Here is a 24,625-nt window from a genome sequence, read left to right as displayed (position 1 = left end):
TTATGTTGAAGTTGTACAAGATATTAGCAAAGCTAAATTTGGAAATATTGTGAGTAGTTTTGACCAGCCATCCACAGGAAACATATCAATCAGATTGGAAAAAGTGCACAGAAGATTTAAAAGGATATTATAGGAAAAGATGAACAGGCTAAGAATTTATTTGCTATAGCAGAGAAGGAGGAGAGATTTAATAGAGGTATACCAAACTATGAGGGGTGTAGCAGAGTAAATACATAGCGTTTCGGTGAAACAAGAGCAAGAGGACATGGGTTAAAGGTGAAATGTTTAAGGGGAACATCAGTGGAACTTCACTCAGAGGGTGGCAAGAGCTGCCAGTGGATGTGGTCGATACAGGTTTGATTTCAGCATTAAAGAGAAAATTGGATAGGTACTGTATGGTGGGGGGGTATGGAGGGCTATGGTCTACATGCAGGTTGATTAGACAAAGTGAAATAAATCATTTGGCATAGACTAGATGGGCCAAAGGGCCTGTTTCTGTGCTGTAGTGTAAGTTCTAATGTTTGAGTAAATTACTGTAGTGGTTAACCAGATAAAATTTATCTGTCTATGTGCTTGTTCTTTGAGTTATGTTACAAAAGGAGATATGCACTGAATGTGGGAATGCCATATAATGCAATTCTGTGCACAAATGTGGCACCAAGTACAAGTTTGGATTTGCAATTACAACACAAAAATCATATGACTTCTTAAATCAGGAAGGTTTAAAAAATTATCTGAAGAAACAAGTTTGAGTTTTACAGAATAGATGAGGAATTTTTTTTTAAAACACAGAAGCTATAGTAGGTCCTTCGAAATTGCTCTATCACTCAATAAATATTGGTTAATATGGAGTCCTAAATCTACTCCCTGTGCAATCAACATATACCCCGATTCCCTTGATGTTCAAAGATCTACAAGTCCTAACCTTGAACACCAATAGTTCTGTTTAAAGACATTTCTCAACCCTGCAAGTAGCTCGGCTCTCCATTGCAATCTCTCAGCTATTCTGTTAATAACTTCGGAAACTGAGATAACCTTGTTTAAAAACTCCAGTGAATACACCAAGCCCTTTAGCGAATGAAAACAAACTGTTGGAGGAATTCAGTGGGTCGAGCAGAGGGAAATGGACAGTTGATGTTTTACCTTCAGGACAAACTAAATCATTGGTAAATTTGGACACGCTACTTCATTCTGTTATTTATAATTTTAAAAATTAAGACCAGAGAAGTCAATAGTTATCCTGTTCTCTCAATATTTTAGTATTCTTTTAACTAATCTTCCCTCCCAAAGATAATCTGTGACTCTTTCCAAATCTATTTTCATCTGACTGTAAAATATAACCAGACAAAACATTATTTGTCCAGAACCTAGTCCACACACATATAAAAGTATAATCACATATATTAAAAATAATGTAAAATAAATATGTATAAAATTCTAGAGTAATTTCCCCATTATCATTAATTAAAGACCCAAGGTTACAGGATACCATTTATCAAACATATAGACTTCTTATTGTAGTAAAACGCAAAAGTCTGCAGACACCATAATTGAAGTAAAAACACAATGCTGGAGAAACCTAACAGGTCAAACAGCGTACTTTCTAAAATATATCATTAATGTTTTGGGCTTGAGCCCTTCATCAAGTTATGAGCAAAATGTAGGCAGGCACCTGAACAAATGGTTGGTGAGGACAGGGGAAGGAGCATTGCCCCACAGGTATAAAAGGTGGATAAGGGAAGGAGGGCATATCAGCAAACAGGGGAGGGGGATGTTTCTGTGAATGGAGAGGAAAGGAGGCAGAGAGCTGGAGCTAGGAAGATAGAGGGATGGGGAAGAGAGGGAGAATGGAGAGTAGGCTAGCAGAAACCAGAAGTTGATGTTGGAGAGTGCCCAGATGGAAAATTAGATGTTGCTCCTCCAATTTTCAGGTGGTCTTAGATTTCAATTCTGCACCTGATGTACTGTCAAACCTATGTGTTAGTTATGCACATTGATTTTTTACTATGCAAAGAGCAATGCTTGATCTGCTGGGCTTTTCCAGCATTGTGTTTTTACTTTTAGCCTTCTTATGGACTTCAATTACAACACTTTTTTGGGGTACCATATCAAATGTCTTCTGAAAATTCAAATGTACAAGATCCACTAGCTTCATTAAATCTTCAGAAACTCTCAGATTTGACAAACATAATTTGTGCATCAGACATGATTATGTCTAATAACTAAACACCAACTCATACGTGATTTTCTAAGTGTGCTGCAACAACATTCTGAATGACCCATTCCAGTTCTTTCAAAAGAACTATGTCAGACTAACCAATGGAAAGTTCCTTATTCATTTTCCTTCCTTTCATAAACAGAGACTTTAGATTTTCCACTTGAACTTTTCCAGAAACTGCTTTTGAAAATTCATCAACAATTCATCCATTATCTCTGAAAAATTCTTATTTAACTTATTGAAACTCAACATTAACTTACGCATTTCTACCAAATTTTACTCAACCTTTTTTGCTGCACCAAGAATTCCAGCTTTTCTAGTCTAACATTGTAATTGAAATCCCTCATCCCTGAAATTTATTGAATAAACCTCTTCTGCATTTAGTTCCAAAACCTTCACATATTTCATGAATAATGGTTTTTAAAGAATCGGACATAATCCTGTGTAATGAGACAGATAAATTTATGATTTTATAGTTTGGATCCTCTTGGAAAGTGCAATCAAAATAAGTTTGAATTTTTTTTAAATCAACACATTCTTCTTCTTTGGCTTGGCTTCACGGACAAAGATTTATGGAGGGGTAACACATTAGTACAATCATAAATCACTGTTAAAAAACTTAACATCCTAGTTGTTCATCATGTTGATTTATATGGAAAAAAGAAAAAATACAAAAGAATAAATCCCATCTAAACTCCAATTAATCCCTACCTCCCACCCTAACCCCTACTTAAAAGAACTAATTGCTAAAATATATAATAACATAGTTATATATTGAATTGGATTGCTTTTGAAGACACTCAAAAGATAAAAATTTTTTTTTTTTTTTTTTTTTTTAAAGTTACTCATTTTAAGGGATGACTTCACCAGTCTGGAGGACTCTAAGGAATTATTTATAATTTAAAACCCATTGTTTGAGCATACGGGCTCTAAATCTGTAAAAATACAGAATATTTACCATTCAGATTATAGATAATTTTTTCTAATGTTATACAACTTTGCCACTTTCTAATCTGATTTCCAATACATTTCCTTGTTATCACTAAAGCTAATTTAACAAATTACAATTGAAAATCTGATAATGTACGATAATGTATGATAATCTGAGTTATATTCTCAAAATTTCCCATCAGCAATAATTTGGGATTTATTGGAAAAACAATACCTGTAACCTGTCATGAAAACTTAAAGGAAATCCAAAAAGGTTTAACTTTTAAACAAGACCATGTAGAATAAATAAAGGTTCCAGTATCTTCACATCCAAAACATTGATCCAATAGATTCAATTTCCATCTGTTCAGTTTCTTTGACATAATATATAACTGATGTAAAAAATAATGAAGTAATCTATATCTTACATTAATTGTATTAGATATCTTCTTTACATAAATCTTCCCAAATTTGTTGACCTATTGATATTATTTAAATCTTGTTTCCATTCTTCTTTTGACTTTTTCTTGTAAAAAATTTATTTCAATTGCATACATGATTTTAACAATTTCATCACCAATTAACTGTTCTAAATCCGTAGGATCCTAGTTACTCTTAAATAAGCTCTTAATTGAAAATAACAAAAAAGTGTATAACATGAAATATCATAGTTTTTAATTGATCAAATTACATCAATCTACAATTTTCCTAACAATCTATTTTATAAATTGGTTTATTATTCCAAATATTCAAAAACAGATAATCTTTTGAAAAAATTAAGAAGATTAATCAACTGCATTTTTAAATGACAAAAGATTTCCATCATTTACTAATTTAATTTTATTCCAAACATTAATCAAATGCTTCAATAATGGAGCATCTCTGTCAGTAGACATTAAACTTAGTTCCCATTTGTAAATAAATTCTTCAGGTATAGTTCCTCCAATCTTATTTAATTCAATTTCCACTCATGATGGTTTAACTTTTTAACTTTCCCAAATAAAGAAACAAGAAATCTTAATTGTGCTGGTTATTAATAATTCTTAAAATTAGGAAAATGTAGTCCTCCAAATTTATATATCCATGTTAATTTTTCTAATGATATTCTTATTATTTTTCCAAAGAAATTTCCTAACTTGTTTATTTAAATCCTAAAAATCCTAAAAAATGGGTAAGGTCTGAAATAAATATTGAATTATCTGAAAAATATTCATTTTAATAAAATGAACTCTTCCAAGTTATAGGTAAATTTACTCACTTTTTCAAATCTTAATTTATTTCCTTAAATAATGGAACATTAATTTATATAAATGTTTCAAATTATCTGGACATTAACCAAAGTATTTAATCCTATCCACTCACTTAAATTGAACGTCTTTTTGACTGTGAATAATCATCCTGTACTAATTCCATTACCTCACTTTTATCCCAATTTATTTTATATCCTGAAACTCTTCCATATTTTATCAATTGTTTATAAAATCTAGATAATGATAATTGTGGTTGAGTTAAATATTAACACATCACCTGCAAATAAACTAATCTTATGCTTGGCTTCATTTACCTCAAACCCTTTCAATTGCTGATCTATACGAATCCTTTGTGCAAGTGGTTATATAGCCAAAGCAAACAAAGCTGGAGATAAGGGACATCCCTGTCTGCTTGACCTAGTCAAATTAAATGATTGAGATATCTGTCCATTAGTTATTACTTTGCCTTAGGATTTTTATAAAGAGCTTTATTCCAATTTATAAAATTAGATCCAAAACCAAACTTACTTAAACCCTTAAATAGAAAATCCCATTCTAACCTATCAAAAGCTTTTTCTGCCTCCAATGCTACCACTATACTTAAATCCTTTTTATTTTATGCTAAATTATACTTAATAACCTTACTATATTCTCAGAAGTTTGTTTATTTTTAATAAAACCCATTTGATCCAGTTTTATTAATTCAGGAAGACAATCATTAATTCTATTTACTAATATCTTTACTATAATTTTATAATCAACATTTAACAATGAAATAGGTCTATATATGAAGTTGGTTTTAATAGTTTTTTTGTCTTTTTTAGGAATAACCATAATTATCGTTGTTGAAAAAGTTACTGGAAGAATATGCAATCTGAAAGCTTGTTCTATTACCTTCATAAATAGAGGAATTATTAAATCTTCAAATTCTTTATAAAATTCAACTGAAAATCGATTTTCTCCAGGAGATCTATTATTTTGTAAACAATTAAGTGCTTCATAAACTTCTTGCTCAGTAAAAGATCTATCCAAATCATCTTTACTTATCTCAGTTAGTCTCAATAATGTTATTTGTGACAAATAATCATCTAAAATAATTACAGAATAATCATGACAAATAATTACAGAATTTCATTCTGTAACGATTTAAATGTATATAATTTTTCATAAAATTCTTTAAAAGTTTCATTCATTTCTTCTGGTTTAAATGCCACTTTATTTTTATTTTGTTGTATTGCATTAATTGTTCTAGAAGTCTGTTCTGCTTTTAATTGCCATGCTAAAACTTTGTTGTAGTATAGTAGTGATAATAGTTTGACTATAATGCCTTGCAGGATAACAGATTGGTTATCGATTGTAATGGTTGGCATGTTGTACAGAATCTCGAGAGAGAGAGACGTGTTGTACAGAATTACGAGTGGGAGTAAGACAGTAATGGTGGAATAAAGACTGAACATATTTGAACTCCACCTCAGAGTGCTGACTTTATTTGAACTCAGGATTCGACATTGGCGACGAGGATGAACTGAAATTCTTGTTATTGTGCTACACAGGAGAAAATGTGGCATTTTCAGGAATTGAAGCCACAGGAATTAAAGGTTTGTCTCCATTTGACCCGACTGGAGAAGCAAGCATAGTTAGTGTTCACTGGGTGGCTTGGTACGAGGAGTTTGATTCATATGCTGACAGCTTGGGACTGTTTGTCAATGGGGCAACGCCAACAGAGCTCACATGGAGGAGGGCTCTACTCTTGTATACTGCTGGAGCTGCAGTCCAGTAGATTTTCAAGACACTGGCCAACACAGGGAACAAAGCTGATTATAACAGGGCTGTTGATGCCTTGAAAAAGTATTTTGTTGTGGAATCAAATGCCACATTCCAACGCCATGTCTTTCGACAGATCAAACAGAGGGACATGGAAACCATTGCTCAATTAGTCACACGACTCAGGAAGGTGGCCGAAGGTTGCAATTATAGAGATTTGGAAAACCAGATTCGAGATTATGTGGTATAAAGTTGTACATCAAACCACTTGAGATGCAAGTTGTTGGAGAAAAGTGCAACACTCACACTAGCTGAAACACAGACAACAGCAGCATCATTTGAAGTAGTAGAAACTCAGTTTCAGACTATGAAATTGGATGGTCCTCCAGCTGGACATGATGGGACAGTTTCTGGTCAAGTTCGAAAGATATTTACCGCAGCAGGCAAAACACAGGAACATGGTAAACACACTCATTATTTGGAACATTCTGAATGTTACCGATGTGGCAATATCGGACACTTTGGCAAGGATTTGTGCTGTCCAGCCAAGGGTCAAGTGTGCAGAAGCTGTGGTAGAAAGGGCCATTTTGCTAAGAAATGCAGAGCCCCACCCTAGGCAAGAGGTGAACCCGGACATACAAGGAGGGGGATGAGAGGCAGACGTAGGGCGACGGGGGAACAAAATGTATATCATGTTGAAAAAGGTCCATGTGGATGTGAACGAACACATGATGACGATCAGGAAAAACAAACTGAAATAAGATATGCTTTTGCCATTAACAATAAACATGCAAATGCAAAGGTGCCAATAGTGATTGGAGGTGTGAAGGTTGACATCATGGTGGACAGTGGGAATGATACCAACATCATAGAGTATTGTGCGAAGAACTGAAAAAGATAAAATGTACAACCAGAAGTGAGAAAAAGTTGTTTCCATCCACCTCATTGAAGCCGCTTCAAACAATTAGATACTTTACAGCACAGTTGCAGAATAACCTTACACCACCTACCACGATGGCATAATTTGTTGTCATAGAGGAACGAGGGGAACCTCTACTGAGTAGGGAGACAGCGTAGGCAATGGGTGTATTACATATAGGCCTGAATGTGAACTCAGTGCAATACTATATTAATCTGAAGAAGGAATTTCAGTCAGTTTTTGAAGGGTTTGGAAAACTAAGGAACAGGCAGATCAAATTGAAAATAGATCCAGAGATCAGGCCAGTAGCACAACCCATGAGGACACTGTTTGGGCTGAGGGAGAAAGTAGAAACAAAAAATACATGAACTTATTCAACAAGACACAATTGAACCAGTGGAGGAACCAACACCTTGGGTCAGCCCAGTCATTGTAGTCCCAAAACCCAATGGAGAGATCAGACTATGTATTGATATGAGGAGAGCAAACGAAGCAGTAGTGAGGGAAAGGCACCCCATTCCAACAGTGAATGAAGTTTTACAGGAACTATCGACAAGTAAAGTCTTATCTTTATGGCATAGAGTTCCAGCTCTTAACTGATCACAGACCACTGGAAGCAATTTATTCTTCGAGATCGAAGCTATGTGCTAGAATTGAAAGATGGATCCTGAGATTACAACAATAGCGCTACAGGGTGATTTGCATAACAGGGAAAAACAATACTACCAATTCATTATCAAGGTTGCTGAAAGACGATGGGGCAAAGAACTCAACGCTTGAGATGGAAGCTGAATCGTTCGTGAGATTCATTGTGGTGAATGCTACACCACAAGCAGTACAAACCAGGGAGATAGAGGAGGAATCATGTATGGACTCAGAACTGATGGACATTAGGGATTGGATCAACAGTGGTGATTGGAACAGCTGTCAAAACAAAACCTATGTGGCCATCAGAGCTGAACTGTACACGATTGGAAGATGTGTACTCAGGAAAAACAAATTTGTCATTCCACAGAAATTGAGAGGGAGGATGGTAGCACTGGCTGCTCACGAGGGACATTTAGGAGTTGTTGGGACAAAAAAACCTCCATACAAAGGTTTGGTGGCCAGGAATGGAAAAAGATGTGGAAAAATATGTGAGATCATTTTCATGGGTATCAGGTAACAAGCAGTTCTAACACACCTGAACCAATACGAAGCACACTGCTACCAGCAGGACCATGGAAGGATATTGCAATGGACTTTTTGGGCCCATTCCCAACTGGAGAGTCAATTATGGTGGTTGTTGACTATGACAGCAGATATTATGAGTATGTCATAATGAAATCAACAACAGCAGAAAAAACTATAGCAGCACTGAGGGAGATCTTTGCCAGACATGGCTTACCAGTGACTTTGCATTCAGACAATGGACCTCAATTCATATCAGAGATATTCCAAGAATTCATGAGTGCACCACCACAAAGTTACAGCAAAGTGGCCACAGGCCAATGGAGAAGTTGAACGTCAAAATCAGTCACTGGAGAAAAGAATGAGAATCGCTCAAACAGAAGGATTGGAAAGAAGCTCTTTTAACCTACGTAGCAGCATACATAGTGACACCACATAGCACCACAGGAAAAGGTCCAGCAGAATTCTTGTTCAGAAGAAAGATCAGAACCAAAATACCATTAGTTATTGACATAATGAATGACCAGAAAGTGGAAGACCACAATGCTGAAAAAAAAAGGGGCAACAAAATAGCAGACACAAGAAGGAATGCCAGACCATTAGATGTAATGCATGGGATGAGGTACTGGTGAGGAAAGAAAGTCAGAATAAAATGGACACACCGTTTATTCCCCAACCATATATTGTGGTGTCCAGAGAAGGAAATCAAATGACAGTCCAGTCCCCAGAAGATGTTACTTATGACAGAAACAAATCACATGTGAAAAAGTATTATTGTCGCAACGCTCCAGTGATGTTGATGCCAGATGAAACTGCAAAATTGCAGAACGGAGATGACCAGTTTGATTGACCTGGAATGCACCAGCTGAAACGAGAAACCACTGGAAACCAGCATCAAGACGATAGATAAACTGTGCAGGATATCGCGGTCAGCAGTCCAGAAGCAGGCGAGACAATACTAGGAGAGAGACCATAATGTCAACGACTGCAACCTAGGAGATTTCAAGACTTTGTGATGTATTAGTGTGGAGAACTATGTATTTCATGGTTTGGAAATCTGTGTTTTGCAAATCATTCAGGAAAATATGTAATTTGGAAATTGAAGTTGATACTGGTATTGAAAATAATCAGTATTGAAAGTTGATGGTTTTTAAAAGTAGTTTTAGTATTATTTATTTATTTGATCATCTATTTATTTGATAGGGGAGGGATGTAGTGTAGTAGTGATAACTATAATGCCTTGCAGGATAATAGATTGGTTATCGATTGTAATGGCTGGCATGTTGCACAGAATCACGAGAGTCGTGCTGTACAGAATCACGAGTGGGAGTAAGAGACAGTAATGGTGGAAAAAAGACCGAACATATTTGAACTTCACCTCAGATGGTTGACTTTATTTGAACTCAGGATTCAACATTTGAGCTCTTTCTCCTCATTCACAATATTTCTGTTTAAATCGTAATATAATTTTCTCTGTTCTATAAGTTAACACTATTATATTATAATTTCTTGTTAATTAAACATCTATATTTATCCTCTCAAGACTACATTTCTATTGAATGTAAATTTGTATCACAAAACAATTCTATTTGTATTGCAAAGGCATAAAAATCTTCCCTTTTCAATATTAAAAAGCTTAATCTCCACCTACATACTGACTGCTGCTTTTCAGTAAATTCCAATTCAATCAACAATAGAGAAGGATCAATATTATTCTTGCTTTATACTCAATGTTCAAAACTCTTGATTGATTTTGAGCCAAACACAAAATTCTAGAATATGTATCAAATCTATTAGAATAAAAAGAATAATCTATCTCTTGGATGTTTCCTTCTCCATATATCAATTAAATTTAAATAATTAAATATAACTAAGTTGTAGCTACCTTAGATTTAACTGTTGTTCTTGATGACCTAATAATCCAAACAAAAACTGAAATAATCTCCCACTAAAATATTTTCATGAACATCCACTAAATTCAAAGTAACCTGAATAATTTTTTTCATCATCTATATTTGGTTTATATATATTTATCAAAGTCCATTCCTCTGAAAATATTTAACAATTTACCATTTTATACCTACCTGCCGGGTCCGTAATCACATTTTGAACCTTAACTGGCAGATTTTTCTTAAATAAAATTGCCACTCCTCTAGCCTTAAAATTAAATGAAGTAAAAAAACTACTTGATCTACCCAATCTCTTTTTAACTTTAAGTGTTCTTTTTCAGTTAAATAAGTGTCTTGTACAAAAACAACTTCTACTCCCAATTTCTTGATACAAGACAGAAATTTCTTTCTTTTAATTGTCCTATTAATATTAAAACTCAATCTTAATTATTTTATTCATTTTCCCATATTATAAAATTTATAAAATTCATTTTCATCACTCCTATCCAGAAATAAATTCCACAAAATAATTTGGTTCTGAACATCATCATCTGCAATCCAAAAAGATTGTTCAAAGTAAATACAAGACATTTAATTACTAAAAAATCAGAAAAACAGAAATCCCTCCCTCGCTAGTACTAGCTCTACCTCCCTCCGTTTTATGAGACATGACCAAGCCAGAAAAACACATGCAGCCATCAGAAATCAACCTAACATATCCCCTGACCTCCGCGGGGGGGGGACGACAACTTTTAATTTAACCAAGAATTCCGCCAATTATAAAAATTCTTCATCCATCAAATAGAAGAAATAAAAAGGGGGGGGGGGGCTAAAACCCCCTCCTCCCTATACATACATTAAATTCATTGCAACAGATCGATACCTTCTGTTATTTGAATTTTAGACAAACTCTGAGCATACTCTTCAGGTTGAACATAATTTGTAAAAAACATTCTGTTGACCTGTTACAATTATTTTCAAAGTAGCTGGATAACGCAAGACAAATCTATAACCTTTATCAAACAAGACTTTCTTAACTGGATTAAATTCTCTCCTTTTCTTCAATAGAACTTAGGTCTGAATTTAAAAAAATCTCATCCCTTTCATTGCCAAACGTACAAGCCTCTCTATATCCTGGAAGTTCAAAAAGCTAACCAGGATAGATCAAGGTCTCGGGTTTGGACCTGGCTTTGGTCTCCGAGCTCTAGGAGCTCTCTCAATTAAAATAGTCTTCTAAATATTCCTTTCCAAATATCTTCAGTATCCATTCTTGAAAAAAAATCACATCTTCTCCTTTACCTCCAGACAATCCCACTATTTTAATATTGTTTCTTCTACTATAATTTTCCAGAATATCAACTTTTCCAAGTTTTTATTCATCAAAATCAAACTAGTCATCGTGTCTTTAGATATATTAGACCTCTCTTCAATACGTTGCACCTCTTTGAATATCTTGAATCTTACTTTCCATCTTATGTGAGACATTTATCACCTTTAATGCATTATCCACTTTAACTTGCTTTGATTCTTCAGACAATTTAAAATTATTTTCCAAAGTCAAACTAATTTTTATTTCAAGTTCATCTATTTTGGTCTCAGTCTTATACATTTCCTTTTTAAAAATCTTTTTCTTGCCTTTAGACTGCTCCTCTTCTGAACTTGACATTTATTCATCACTCTCATATTCTTCTGAAGCTTCTTCCACTGGAGATGATTCTCCTTCTTGTTCAGATGTTGAAACGCCAGACTGCCCCTTTAAGAGACCTTACATTTTTTCCAACTTTTTTTCCTTCTGTACCGCGCATGCAGTTTTAATTTCCGCCAGCGCCATCTTTACGGGTCACCATCAAGACAGCTCTGGAGGAAGGTCCCTCGCCAGCAGATCCTGAGAGAACTTCAGTGGCCTGCTTCGTTGTTAAGGTAGGCCCAACTTCTTTCTTCCTCTTCCGATTTTTTGGGCACCTTTTCTTCCTTAATCAATATCTTCTTTCTTCTGTTAATCACCTTATATTAACTTTAAAATAGTTTTTATAGAAAAAAGTTTACTTAATATGCACTTTTTAAAAATTAATCCCACAAGAGTAGTTAGGGTGCGTGCTGCTCCTCACTGAATCACGTGACGCTCCCCACATTTGAACTTCTGATACAGATGGAGGATGAAAAAGTAAGACCGCAAAAAAGTATTTTGTGTAAACAAAGGAGATGACAATGAGATGAGATGGTAATTGGCTATGTAGACTGGGAGCACAGACTATTCAGTTGGACAATTGTGGAACAATGAGGGAAACCTCTCAGACTTTTAACAGTGCTCAACAAAAGTATGCTCCAGTTAAAATTAGTGACAGCAAGGGAGGGGATAGTCAGCTGTGGATAACTAATAAATTACGGCCCACATAAAATTAAAAGCTAATGCATTCTACATGGCTAAGAGCAAGGGGAAAACTTGAAAATTGGGAAAACTTTAAAAGCAGCAAAAACATGACCAAAAAAGAATATGAAAGTAGTTTATTATTAATATTAAAGTAGACAATAATTTTTTTTTTTACAAATATATAAAGCAGAAAAGAATGGAGAAAGTAAACATGGTTTCCTTGAAAAATTGTGATAACTCAGTGATTAGAGCAAGGGTCTTATAAATCAAGGGTTGCTAGTTTGTTCCTTGTTGAGGCCTCATTTCTGTGAGGGGTGCTGGACAAAGTGGCAACTGTCTTCCTTATGGTGGACAAAAAGAATTTCATGTCGTAATACATGACAATAATGGAACCTTTACCATGAACAACTATTTTTGTGTCAGCCTTCATTGTGAAAGACCAGTATCATGCCAAAAATTAATATTAAGGATGTAATGAATTTGAATTAAATCTAGGACCCTCTGATTGAGGACTCAGTCGAGGGAAATAACCTCTTTACGTGCACTCTGATGACACAGTTTGTAAATGTTAATGAGGTCACTTCTCATTGTTCTAACTTCAAAGAATACAAGCTTTACCTACTTAAACTCACATCATGTGGCAAAAATTACCAAACCAAGATGGCAAGTCAGAAACCAAGACTACATAAATTTTCAGGAGTGATCCCACCAAGGCCCAATACACTTGCAGTAAGATACCTTTACTCTTGCATCCAATGCTTTCGTAACAAGGGGAATTTGCTTTCTTGATTGTTTCGTTCACCTATTATCCACTTTCCATCTGTTTAAGGGTTCCTGGGTTCCTTTGAACATTAACATTTGTCACCATTTCCAAAAACCTTTCTACTGATGTAGGTGACCTCATGTTTTTCCATAACACTTTCCAAGAAGAGATGAATGTTAACAAATGATTGAAGGTTGCAGAATAGATGTCTTATTAGAATTTGTTCTTAGCTGTAGAGCATACAAGAGCAGGGAGGTCATTCTAGCCCTATACAATTCATAAGTTAGTCCACAGCTGAAGAACTGTGTAAAGCTCGAGTTACTAGTATGGACAATGTGCTAGCACTCTAGTAGGTGCAGAGGAGATAAATAAAAATGTCACTAGGTTTGGAGAATATCTTGAGGAGGAGAAACAAATTAGGCAAGGTTGGATTTTGAAAGAGTAAGATACATTAAATTAAGAGACAGTGTTCTTCCTTTTGGCAGATTGGAAACAAATTTCTGGCATGTTGTATATAGAAAGATTTAAATACTGTCTGTTTTAGACTTGAATATTGAGCATTGACTGATCAAATTTAATTGTTACAAGTATTCTGAGAAGTCAAATAGGACCAGGTATAGAAGTGATTTGGACACACTGCCAGAGGAGGTGGTGAAATTACAACTACATTCAAGAGACATTTAGACAAACACTCAAGTCAGCAAGGGAGAGAAGATTATGGTTCTTATTTAGGCAAATAGAATTAGCAAAGATACACGAGGTCAGCATGGGCCAAAGAGTCTGTTCCTGTATTTAATTTGTGAATCCATTGCTTGAAACTAGTATAAAACTCAAGAGAATTCAGTTGTGAGTTATTTTCAGTTCATTGGTTGAAAGATTGGAGGGGAAGTTGAATTTTCTTTCCCCATTTCAGAGCATTGGATTCTATCACATTTGCAGGAGTGATGGACACACTTTCCTTTTCATATTTAATGCACATCTCAATGAGAAGTTGAAATGCCACAACTTTTAAGGCTATGTAATGAGACCTGGGAATTGAACGTAATTTCTATCATCCTTTTTAATTGATGTGGATGTGATCCTGAAAGCTCTGGGGTTTTCACTATGTCAAATAGAAAAGGCTTTAATTTGTAGCCTGCAACATTGCCTTCGAACAACACTGTCACTCAGTCTTTACAAGACTTAAAAGCCTGGCTTTGACTTGGCCTCCTTTAACTCATTCACTTCCAGAATAAGGAGGTTTCGTCTATGTTTAAAATTTGCTGGGGAAAATAACCTCCCTCTACAATCCATTTATCAACAATTTCTTCTGCTTCCTTTGTTTTAGCACTCACAGACTCACCTCTTGCTTTCACATTATGCAGTGAGAATCATTTGAACTGCTTGAACCACCCAGAGCTAGCACTAAAAAGATATTGTAATCTGGTCCTGCTTTTTCTTTAAGCACTTGGAACAAGCTTTGTGCCTTAGCAGTGAATGCCAAGGTGCTGATAGAGATTCACTTTTGTGTTTGGTCCTCAATCCATGTTATTAGCAATTTCTCCATATCTGATATGGGTCCTTCTTGCATTTTCATTAGGTAGCTTTTGGTGGAGTCATCCTGTAACAGCTTGATAATTTTTTTCTTTGTTTTTGAGGATCGTCGTGATTGTTCCACATGCGTAAACCATGAGCAATAACATTCACTGTTTTTCTACCTTTGTGTTGTTAAATAACCTTTTTGTTTCACTTCCAAATCGATATTTCTCCTTTGCCTCTTGCTGCTATCACAGCACTGGTCTTGAAAGAACAGTTACCAGTACAATACAGTGTACCCACATACATAGGCATTTGTTACATGTGTTGCGTGGTTAATTATAATTTTTTGGATCAATTATATTTGACCCCTGAAAAATTGAAGAGATATGGAATTAGTTTAACAGATTTGTGCTTTAGGTGTAGGAAGCAGAAAGGTACTTTTATACATTCAGTATGGTCATGTGAGAAGGCTAAACATTTTTGGAAGGAAATTATTAAAATTTTTGAGAGATTTGTTCAAAACAGGCTTGCAATTGGATCCGTTGATGTGTTTAATGGATTATATTAATTTACCTTTTATAAAATTACAAAATACTAAACTGCATTTAACTTTAAGACTAGGATTAGCAGTTGCAAGAAAATGTATTGCTGTACTTGGAAAAATTATATACAATTGAGTTTGCAAAGATGGCATAATGAAATGCAATCGTGTTTATATTTAGACAAAGTAACATAATTTACAAAATAATTTCTTTTTTTACTGATATGTGGAATTTATATTTAGAGCAAATGTCATTAGAAGTTAAATGAATGGCACTCCAAACATAAAGCATTTAATATAATTTTCTTTTAAGCTCCGAAGGGGAGGAGACTGTTTTGTTTTTTTTAAGTTTAAGAGGGAGTGGGAGTAGGGTTGTAGTTAATAGTTTATTTGTACTGTATTTGTAGAGGATTATTATATGTAATTTGCAAAATTTAAAATAAAGTTTTCAAAAAAAAGAAATAAATACTGAAGCATGACTTTAAGGGATCTGAAAAAAAATGATGAGATTACAAGGATTAATACAGGTGTTGTTGACATGGTAAACAACCTGAACCTAGACATAGATGACGAGGACATTGAAGAAATTTTAGAGGAGATTCCTGGAGTTAGAGCAAGAGTAAATAGTTGAATAAGGGGCAAGGGAAAAGGAAACTGCAGAAGGAGAAGAATTGGTGCTTAAAAAGTTTACTGTTAAGGGGTTAGCCAAATTTTTGCAGACCTTAACAGCTTGCTGAAGAGCCGGACGCAAAAACTGAACGCTTTTCACTGATCGAGAGGAATGCTGCTCATGCAGTGTTTGCTTCACATAAAAGAATTTATGAAAAGAAAAAGCAAACCAGGCAAACAGCACTGGACATATTCCTGAAGAAGCCAACGCCTCCCCAGGAAGAGCCTCAGCCAGGTCATTCAGGCTTTACAGAGGGACAGTTCATCAATGAGGTTATTGAACCTGAAACTCTTCCAGTGGATCACTATGAGGAAGTTGAGAACAGTGATGTGGAAGATCCTGACCCTCTTTGTTAAGTTGTGTGTGATAAAGTGCTTACATAAAAGTTTAAAAAATGAAAAAAAAAGTTCAATTTATTGTAAGTTCCGTATCTTATACAGTTTTGCTAAATATATTCAATAATATGGTGTTTGCACAATGTCCACATCACAAAACGTCTAGTTTCACAGAACTTATGACGGACTTTAAGTGGTACATACCTGTATAATTGAATGACCATTAATCCAGTAGAGAACATAGCATACAATGCAGAAAAGAGGCCATTTGGCCCTTCTAGCCAGTGCTAAAAACATCATACTGCTAGTCCCACTACTTATAGCATAACCCTGCAGACCTCTCCTATCCATGTATCAATCCAGTTTATTTTTAAAAACTTGAGTTTGTATTTACTACATCAGATGGCAACTCGTTCCACACTCCCATCATTCTCTGAATGAAAAGTTCCCCCAAAACCTTTCCCTTTTCACCCTAAAGCCACGTCCTCTTGTATTTATCTCTCCTAGTCTAATCTCACATTTCCCTTTTGCTTCATCTGTAATTTTCTTGATTAATTACAATACCTTTCAGGACCCCAAGTCCTCCTTCCAATACCCTTTCCCATTTATCATCTCGCAATCTGAATCATTACACTTTCTATATTTCACCCAAGGGGTGACCTGATAAAGGAATACAAGACAATGAAAAGCATTGATCATGAAGGAGTACAAGTAATGAAAAGCATTGATCATGTGGATGTCCAGAGGTTTCCCCCCCCCCCCATTGCTAGAGACAGCTAGTTTGCATCCTTTTATGAATGATGTATCTGTAGACAATATTAATGTATTTTTGTACTGTTGCATAAACAGTATTATAATATTTCTGAACTAGGGGATACTTCTGAACTAGCAGAGATAAGGAATTTCAAGAGATGCAGAATTTAGTGTGGAGGGGCTGTAGTTGGAAGGGAGGAAGCCCTATGCTTTACTTGAACTTCAATAATTTGTGGACGAATATATCAATACCTTTTAGGTTTGAACACAACCTTCTGTCCGCCATCAAGAACAAGCAGAGCTTTCAGCTGGGTCCCTTTATATCCCACATCAGCCTTGATGATCTTTTTGGTGGCCATAGCATGTAAAATGGCTCCAAGCTCTGGAGTTTCTTCCGGGTACACTTCCCTGGGAACAACCCATTGTGCTGCGATCTCCCATGGTGACTGAAGAGTGCGCTCCAGATTTGGATTCAATTCAATTTTAAGTTTGTCTATCATATGCTGGAAAGAATGCTGATCCTCTCGATTAGTTAAAGATGAGTCTGAATTGTCAATCAGGAACACTTTTGTGAAAATAAAAATAACGAGAAGGATAGCAAGCAAAACAACACGCTGCTTTAGCTTCATGATGGTTCGAGATATAGCAAATGGACTCAAAATGGTGACTGCAGCCCAACTTCAGATGAAGTTTTCAATCGAAAACTCATGCAAGTAATAGATACCCTGAAAGAAAAAAAAAGAACATTTTTAAACACATTATATACACAAATAATAATACTGATGGATAAAGACTTAATTTGTCCATTAATTCAATTTACCAGCTACAGATAATAAAGTAAGTACAGTAGTGTAGCATCTAAATCTGCTGCTTCATGGGTCCAATGACTGAATGAGTTTGGACTTTGAGTGCTAACTGTATGGAGATTGCACATTCTCTTCATGACTGTATGAATTTCCAGTAGGTGCTGCAGCTTGCTCCAACAATCTATCTAGCATCTAAATTATTTTTCTACTTTCATGAAACAGGAAGTAGTAAACATGGGATGTGAGATAAAATAAAGTAGCAAACTAAAAGATTGACAGGATCACTCGGGCTCAGACTCAATTGCCAAATAGCCTTATTCTATGTTTGCAGTCTGGAAAGGGAAACAAATTTGATAGGTTCAAAGAGCAACGAGTCTGAACCCAGGCTGAATACAGGAATTATCTTTATTGAAACACACACAAGGGGATCACAACAGAAATAACAGTAGTATTCTCAATCACACAAGAGTATAATCATCACATTGGACTCAACGCCACCAATACTAGCAACTACTCGGTAAAAAACAGGATTCTGTCAACACCATGGTTAAGTGAGGAAAAAAACACAAATGCTGCATCTTGTTCCCCCACACTTTGATGAAGGGCTCAAGCCCAAAACTTTGGTGATGTATCTTCACCTTTACTACATTAAGACACTGTTTGATCTAGCAACTCTTTACTCTCATACAAGCCCAGTACAACCCAGTCACATTGGATACAATGATTACCAATACGAGTAACTGTTCATATAGACTTGTATCATAACTAAGATCTATAATACGTTACCCACTGTTCCTTGTCTAATGTGGGCACAGCTTAGATCAGGGATGTCAAACTCAAATTCACGGAGGGCCAAAATTAAAAATTTGGACGAAGTCGAGGGCCGAACTAAATATTTATTGAAAATTTTCAACAACATCTGCATGTTTTCTCTTCTTTCAACATATGTAATGTTAAACTTTAGGATACAACTTTAGGAGGATAATGTTACAGGTCAGGAGTAGGTAGCTCAAGTTCACCCTTTGCTTGACCTGAGGGAAACATTTTTGATCCCTGTGGAGATGTAGTCAGCAATCACAGGCTGTGTCCATTTTGGTCTGCATCAGGACTCAAGCATTTCCTGCTCACTCCTCAGGCTCTAGGCCTCTATTCACCCTCGACCCACCATCCCTCTACCTGACCAGTCCTTTACCCAACCTCTACTCACCCCTCACTCCACTCGCTCTGCCTCTACCCACCCCATCCTATACACATCCCTCTACTGCCTCTCCCCTCAACCTGTTCCTCCCTCTACCCGTCTCTCACTCTCTAATCACCCCTCCCCTACTCGCCCTGCCCCTCCCCTTTTACCTCTTCCCTATCCACCCCTCCTTCTACTCATCCCTCCCTCTAACTGCCCCTCGCACCACCATAACTTCCCCTGCCCATTACTCCTCACCTACACCCTCTGCCCACCCCTGCTTACCTACCCACTCAGGCCCAGCGCGCTGCCGATCAGCCTTTGCAGAACAGCGCAGGCTGTGCGCAGCCTGCCATGTCCGTCGCGCCGACAGGAAATCACAGGCGCCCGCCAATCCGCCGCACCGCTCGACAGGTGGGAGAAGTGACTGGTTGTGCGGGGAGCCTTCCAACTGGCTTGCCGGCTGATGACATCGACAGACTTCTCGTGTTACAATTTTGTTTTCCCCGTTCTCAAAGTTTGCACGGTCAACCTGCATCACTCTTGCTCCCTCCGCGTCCCATGGATCTGATGCCTGGGTGTTGTTAGGATTCCCAGCAGAAGGTTTGTGGAACTTTACCATTCTGGATTCCTTTTTGAGAATATTCTGGCCATCTTTAAAGGGGGGTGGTTTTAGGGGGGAGGGGATAGTTAGGGGGTGGGGAAGGATGTGCAATGAAGGGGGAGGATGGTGGGGGTGACATTACCAAAAAACAGCATCGGCTCTCACTTCAGGGCGGGCCACCTCTAATACATTTTTGAAATGATCTTGCGGGCCAAATATAATTATACCGCGGGCCAGAGTTTGACATGTATGGCTTAGATGTTTTCTACAACACAATATACAGGTACTCCTGACTTATGACTGTAACTGGGACAGAAGGTTCGATTACATCTCGAAATGGACGCAAGTAAGAATTTTGCCCGGGTGTGTGGAATACTGTAATCTTAAAGCAAACTTTCTTATCAATTTTTTTTTTCATCGTAGATTTGACAATAACAACTTAAAGCTTCCTGAATTTGTTGATCAACCTTGGCAAATCTTTCCACATTCTAGTCCATGCTCACCTTGCTAGTTGGGCTCCCGGTGTCCATAGGCTGGGTGTGGCCCTCTTGATTCCTGTGCGCGAGTCTTCCATTGGTGCATGCGCGATGGGTTCACAAATTGGGGTTCGATTAATGCATTTGCGAGTCAAGAATCCTAATGATATTGAATTTGCACCCTTAACTCGAGCATGAGCTAAGCAAACTCCAATATGCGAACCCACTGTGTTTGTGCCAATGGAAGACTCGCGCATGCACACAGGAATCAAGAAGGCTGCGCCAAGCCTACAGACCCTGGGATGCTGACTAACAAGATAAATACGCACATCTTGGCTCTTGCATGCTCTGTATACTTGTTATAGTTTGTCAAATACAACATAATTGTGGAAGAAAAATTAGTAAAGACAGTTTTAGTGGGTGACAAAGCTGTGCACTGCCTCTAAGTCTATTAATCGTTACAAGGACGCTCAGTACATTAAGCTGTGTGCTGTTGAATAAGATAGTATACCCTCCTGATCCCACCAAAGACTTTGAATTGTTTCTTTTTGAATCAACCAATGACAATCGCTTTCCTCCTTATATGGAGGACGCTCTCCGAGTTTCAGTGTGACATGTGTCTATTGTCTGTACCTTTGTATAAATTAACCCGGCTGGTCCGTGCTCAGCAGAGCAGCCCCGGTATTTTTAATGGGACTGTTCTCCAAGGTATCTTGAAAATAAAAGACTCCTTCTGAAGCAACTCCCTGGTGCCTCGGTCAAGATATTCCATTATAAAACACTTTCTCCGCAACAGAATCTGGCGCTGCGAGCAGGGTCCCTTTTTAAACTGGATCCACAAACCTGAGGAAGGAGTCCTGTGGAGGTGAGCGGGCGATAGCCCTAGCAAAGATCCCAGCTGAAAGGGGGTGAGGCAGGCTCACTTAGAGTGACGAGACTCTCAAACTAAATTGGGAAGAATGGGGAAAAAGTTAAGAGAAAAATAAAAATGGCCCAGGGAGTGAGAACACGGACTGAAGGAGGACCGGTGTGCACTCTTTTGTATAGGGATTTAGAGTAAGTGTGTTTGTGGTGTGTAGGTGTATTTTTTTTCGTGTAACGTCTTCCTTTCCAGATTAGACCTACTGAGAAGCATGGGGACCAAGAACGGTAAACCAGCAGATTCCAGTCGAGCGGAGAAATCTGCTCCCGGCAAAAAGGAACGAAAATTGTCCGTGACATTGACCCGATCCACCAAAAGAGCCTGCCAGCTGATTAAATGACAGCACTTGGTAGGAGATCCGTTGCAGCCTTTGGGCTCACCAGCAGACATCGTAATGAGGGAAACAGGGAGTTGGGACTATGTAATCCCATTCAGTGACGATCTGTACGGGTGGTATAAGGGTAGACGGCCATATGGGGGAACATTTGACCTTCAATTAATTAGTGAAGTTCAGGATAATATGGAGGAAGGCGCTGGGGACCCTACTTAGGATCTAAAGTACTTCAGAAATTGTTTTAAGAAATGGAAAGAGGTGGCTGCAACGCATCAAAAAGCTAAAGTAAAACAGGAGGAGCTAGCTGCCTCTTCTGATGAGAAAAAGGCGAAAACCCGACCCCCCCACCCTCGTATTTTGAGTCCACTCCAAGTCCAGAACCCACCGCTCCTGTCGGAATTTACCCCCAGCTCTCCATCCCCGTGGCCAGACCAAACGATTGGGAGGGTCTTATACATCTGGCGGCCGCATTAAGACAGGAACTGTCAGAGGATGACCTACAGAGGGGACAGAACCCATTGGCGGCGGCGCCGCTGCTGTGAGTAGCGCAGCTACAGCATTGGACCCGCAATTGGACCCTGGCCCAGATGACCCCAATAGGGAAGAGAAGGGAAGTAAAGGATCCACAACCAAAAAGGCAATTAGGATGACTAAGCGACACCCCAAGCCAGTGTCCACCATCCAATTGCCCCGTGTAATGGTGGGAGATACCCCCATCTTGAAACCCTGGACACCTGCTGAGGCCAGGGATATGATCAGCGCAGCCCCCAATCCCATAAAAAAACTTGTCGCGTTCCACCACCGTTTGCAACAACCTTACACCCTTTATCATCCCCTCCCCGGTGATGTCCAGATGTTATTACAAGATGCCTATGGGTCCCACTGGCAGGCAGTAAGGGACTCCTTCCGAGTCCCTGTGGGGGAACAAGGGGACTGAAGGGAAGATGATGACTTGGCTGGGGAAAGGAATGAATCCATGGAGCATTGGTTAGAACATAGGGGAGAGAATGTGATCATGCAGAATGCCTAGAAGCAAGGAGATATGCGAGTTGTAACTGACTGCTTGCAGAAAGATGGAGAAAATACATTAGATTTTGTAGTCCGATTTAAAAATACGTGGGAAGAAAATGCAGGAGTGCCGATAGATGAACCCGAGAACTCGGCCATGGCCATTCAGACCCTGTTAAATTGTATTTTATCCCAAAATGCAAAAAGTTATAAAATGACCCCCACCCCTCCCCCAGGGCAGGAAGGACACTGTTACTTCATTAGCCAACATGGATAGGGAGGGCCTCTTTCCCCAGAAAGAGAAAAGGACAGGACAATTTTATGTCCAGGCCAGATTGAATAAGAAAAAGAACCCACCTGGTTCAGGAAGGATATGGGACAGATCACAGGACCAGTGTAGAGCCTGCAGAAAGATAAGACACTAGGCAAGAGACTGCTGGACCAGTACACAGAAGGGACCCTGGCCAAACAGGGGTAGCCAAGGGAGAGGCGAGCAAACTCAATATGGAGGCAATCCTTTTGCGGGAGCTGGAAATGGGCAGCAGCCTTGTTTTTCTTTCCAACAGCCCAACCCATAGCAGGGCCCGAAAGGAATGGTGGGACAGGCCCCCCCCGTTCCAGCTGTCTTCCGACGAAATGACACAACCCATGCTTAAAGTTAAAGTGGGTAACAAGGAGCATTACATGGTGGTGGATACCGAAGCCTCCATGTCATCTGTGCCACCTTCCGCGAGTTTAATCCCTAGTCAACAAACCGTAAATAGCATCGGAGTGTCTGGTATTTTGATGACGGATTCCCTCTCCCAAACTACTCCACTCTCTGTGGAAGGCCGTGAAATTGATGATGCCATTATTATTTCACCCACAACCCCAATAATTATTCTAGGGCGTCAAGCCCTCTGCAAAATGAAGGAAACCCTCTACTATACCCGGGATGGGATGTATATGCAGCTGCCCGCCGACAAAGGGTACCATTTGATGCACACTGTTGTCTGCAACACAAGACGCCTCCCAAAGCCCCACACATTTTGGATGGTGATTGAGTCAAGATTTCACAGCCCGCATAATGAGACTCCTCCATGCGCTTGTAAACATAGTATGACGGGCCGACCCCCAGTCGCCCCGGAGGGTTAGCAGCATTTATACAGATAATGATGGTAGTGCAGAACTTGCATTTCATGGCAATGTATGTCAAGTCAGGGGAATCAGTCTCCCTGGGGACAGACATGCTAGAAACGGATAAACTACTGGTGGGAAAATATTTTGGGCCAGAAGGGATAGGCTTTGAGGTAGAATTGAACACTCGTCAGAGGGAGGCTTTCCTTTTGCCAGATGCAGCCCCCCATCTCATGTTAGCCATCCGAAAACCCCACCAGCTGGAAGAAATAGAGAGAATGGTAAAAAGACTGATTGACAGAGATGATTGGCTTAAGGATCCACTCCATCGGGCAGAAAGAGCCGAAGAAAGCTATGCTGACCTGTGCGTGATGGTCGGAGATCATAATACAATTGTCTTTTTCCACATCCCAGACAGTGGAAGTATAGAATGAGAGGAGATAGAAGCATGCGCCCACTTTGAGAGATCATGCCCAACAAGACAAATCACTTACTGCTGGCCTGCAGCCCTAGCGGCAGTACCCCAAGAAGCCTGGGCTAAATCTAGTACCCATGTGGGACTAGTGAGGTCAGCAGTGCCTCACTCAGCGACACTGAAGAAGGAAGCCGTTCTGCCAGCAATCAAGCAACATACGAAGCTGTGGAAGGGGTATGGGGCATCATAATGGATTTAGAAAAACAAGGACATACCATACCGAAAAAGGACAAAGGCACATGGCAATTTGTGCAAGAGTTACAGGCAATTAATTCCATTGTAATACCCATAGCCCCAGTGGTCCCGGACATCAACACCATACCGTGCATTATTCCAGTTGGGGCCACCACATTCTCGGTAATAGATCTCTGCTCCCCTTTTTTTCTCCATACCGCTCGACCCACAAAGCCAATACCTGTTCACATTTATTTAAGGACAGCAGTTTACCTGGAGAAGACTTCCTCAGGGTTACACGGAAAGCCCCACAGTATATTCAGCAGCCGTTCGAAGAGACCTGTCCAAATGCGACTTACCAGGAGGGTCTACTCTCTTACAAAATGTGGATGACCTGCTAGTAGCGTCATCCGATGACACAGCCTGCCTGAAAGATACC

At 38.4% G+C, this 24,625-nt stretch overlaps 1 protein-coding gene across 10 annotated transcripts in view; it reads right to left on the bottom strand.

The window, feature by feature from the left end:
* Nucleotides 1–24,625, bottom strand: part of fam20b (FAM20B glycosaminoglycan xylosylkinase) — a 174,005-nt gene that overhangs the window by 92,573 nt on the left and 56,807 nt on the right. For all 10 annotated transcript variants that reach the window (XM_069937705.1, XM_069937713.1, XM_069937706.1 and 7 more), the window contains one exon: nt 17,344–17,816. In XM_069937705.1, the coding sequence (XP_069793806.1) occupies nt 17,344–17,720 (377 nt within the window). In that variant the 5' untranslated portion in view covers nt 17,721–17,816. The remainder of the gene's footprint in view (nt 1–17,343; nt 17,817–24,625) is intronic.

This window comes from Narcine bancroftii, chromosome 5 (assembly GCF_036971445.1).
Source record: "Narcine bancroftii isolate sNarBan1 chromosome 5, sNarBan1.hap1, whole genome shotgun sequence".
NCBI classification, from domain to species: Eukaryota; Metazoa; Chordata; class Chondrichthyes; order Torpediniformes; family Narcinidae; genus Narcine; species Narcine bancroftii.
This window is presented reverse-complemented; position numbering and strand designations above follow the sequence as displayed.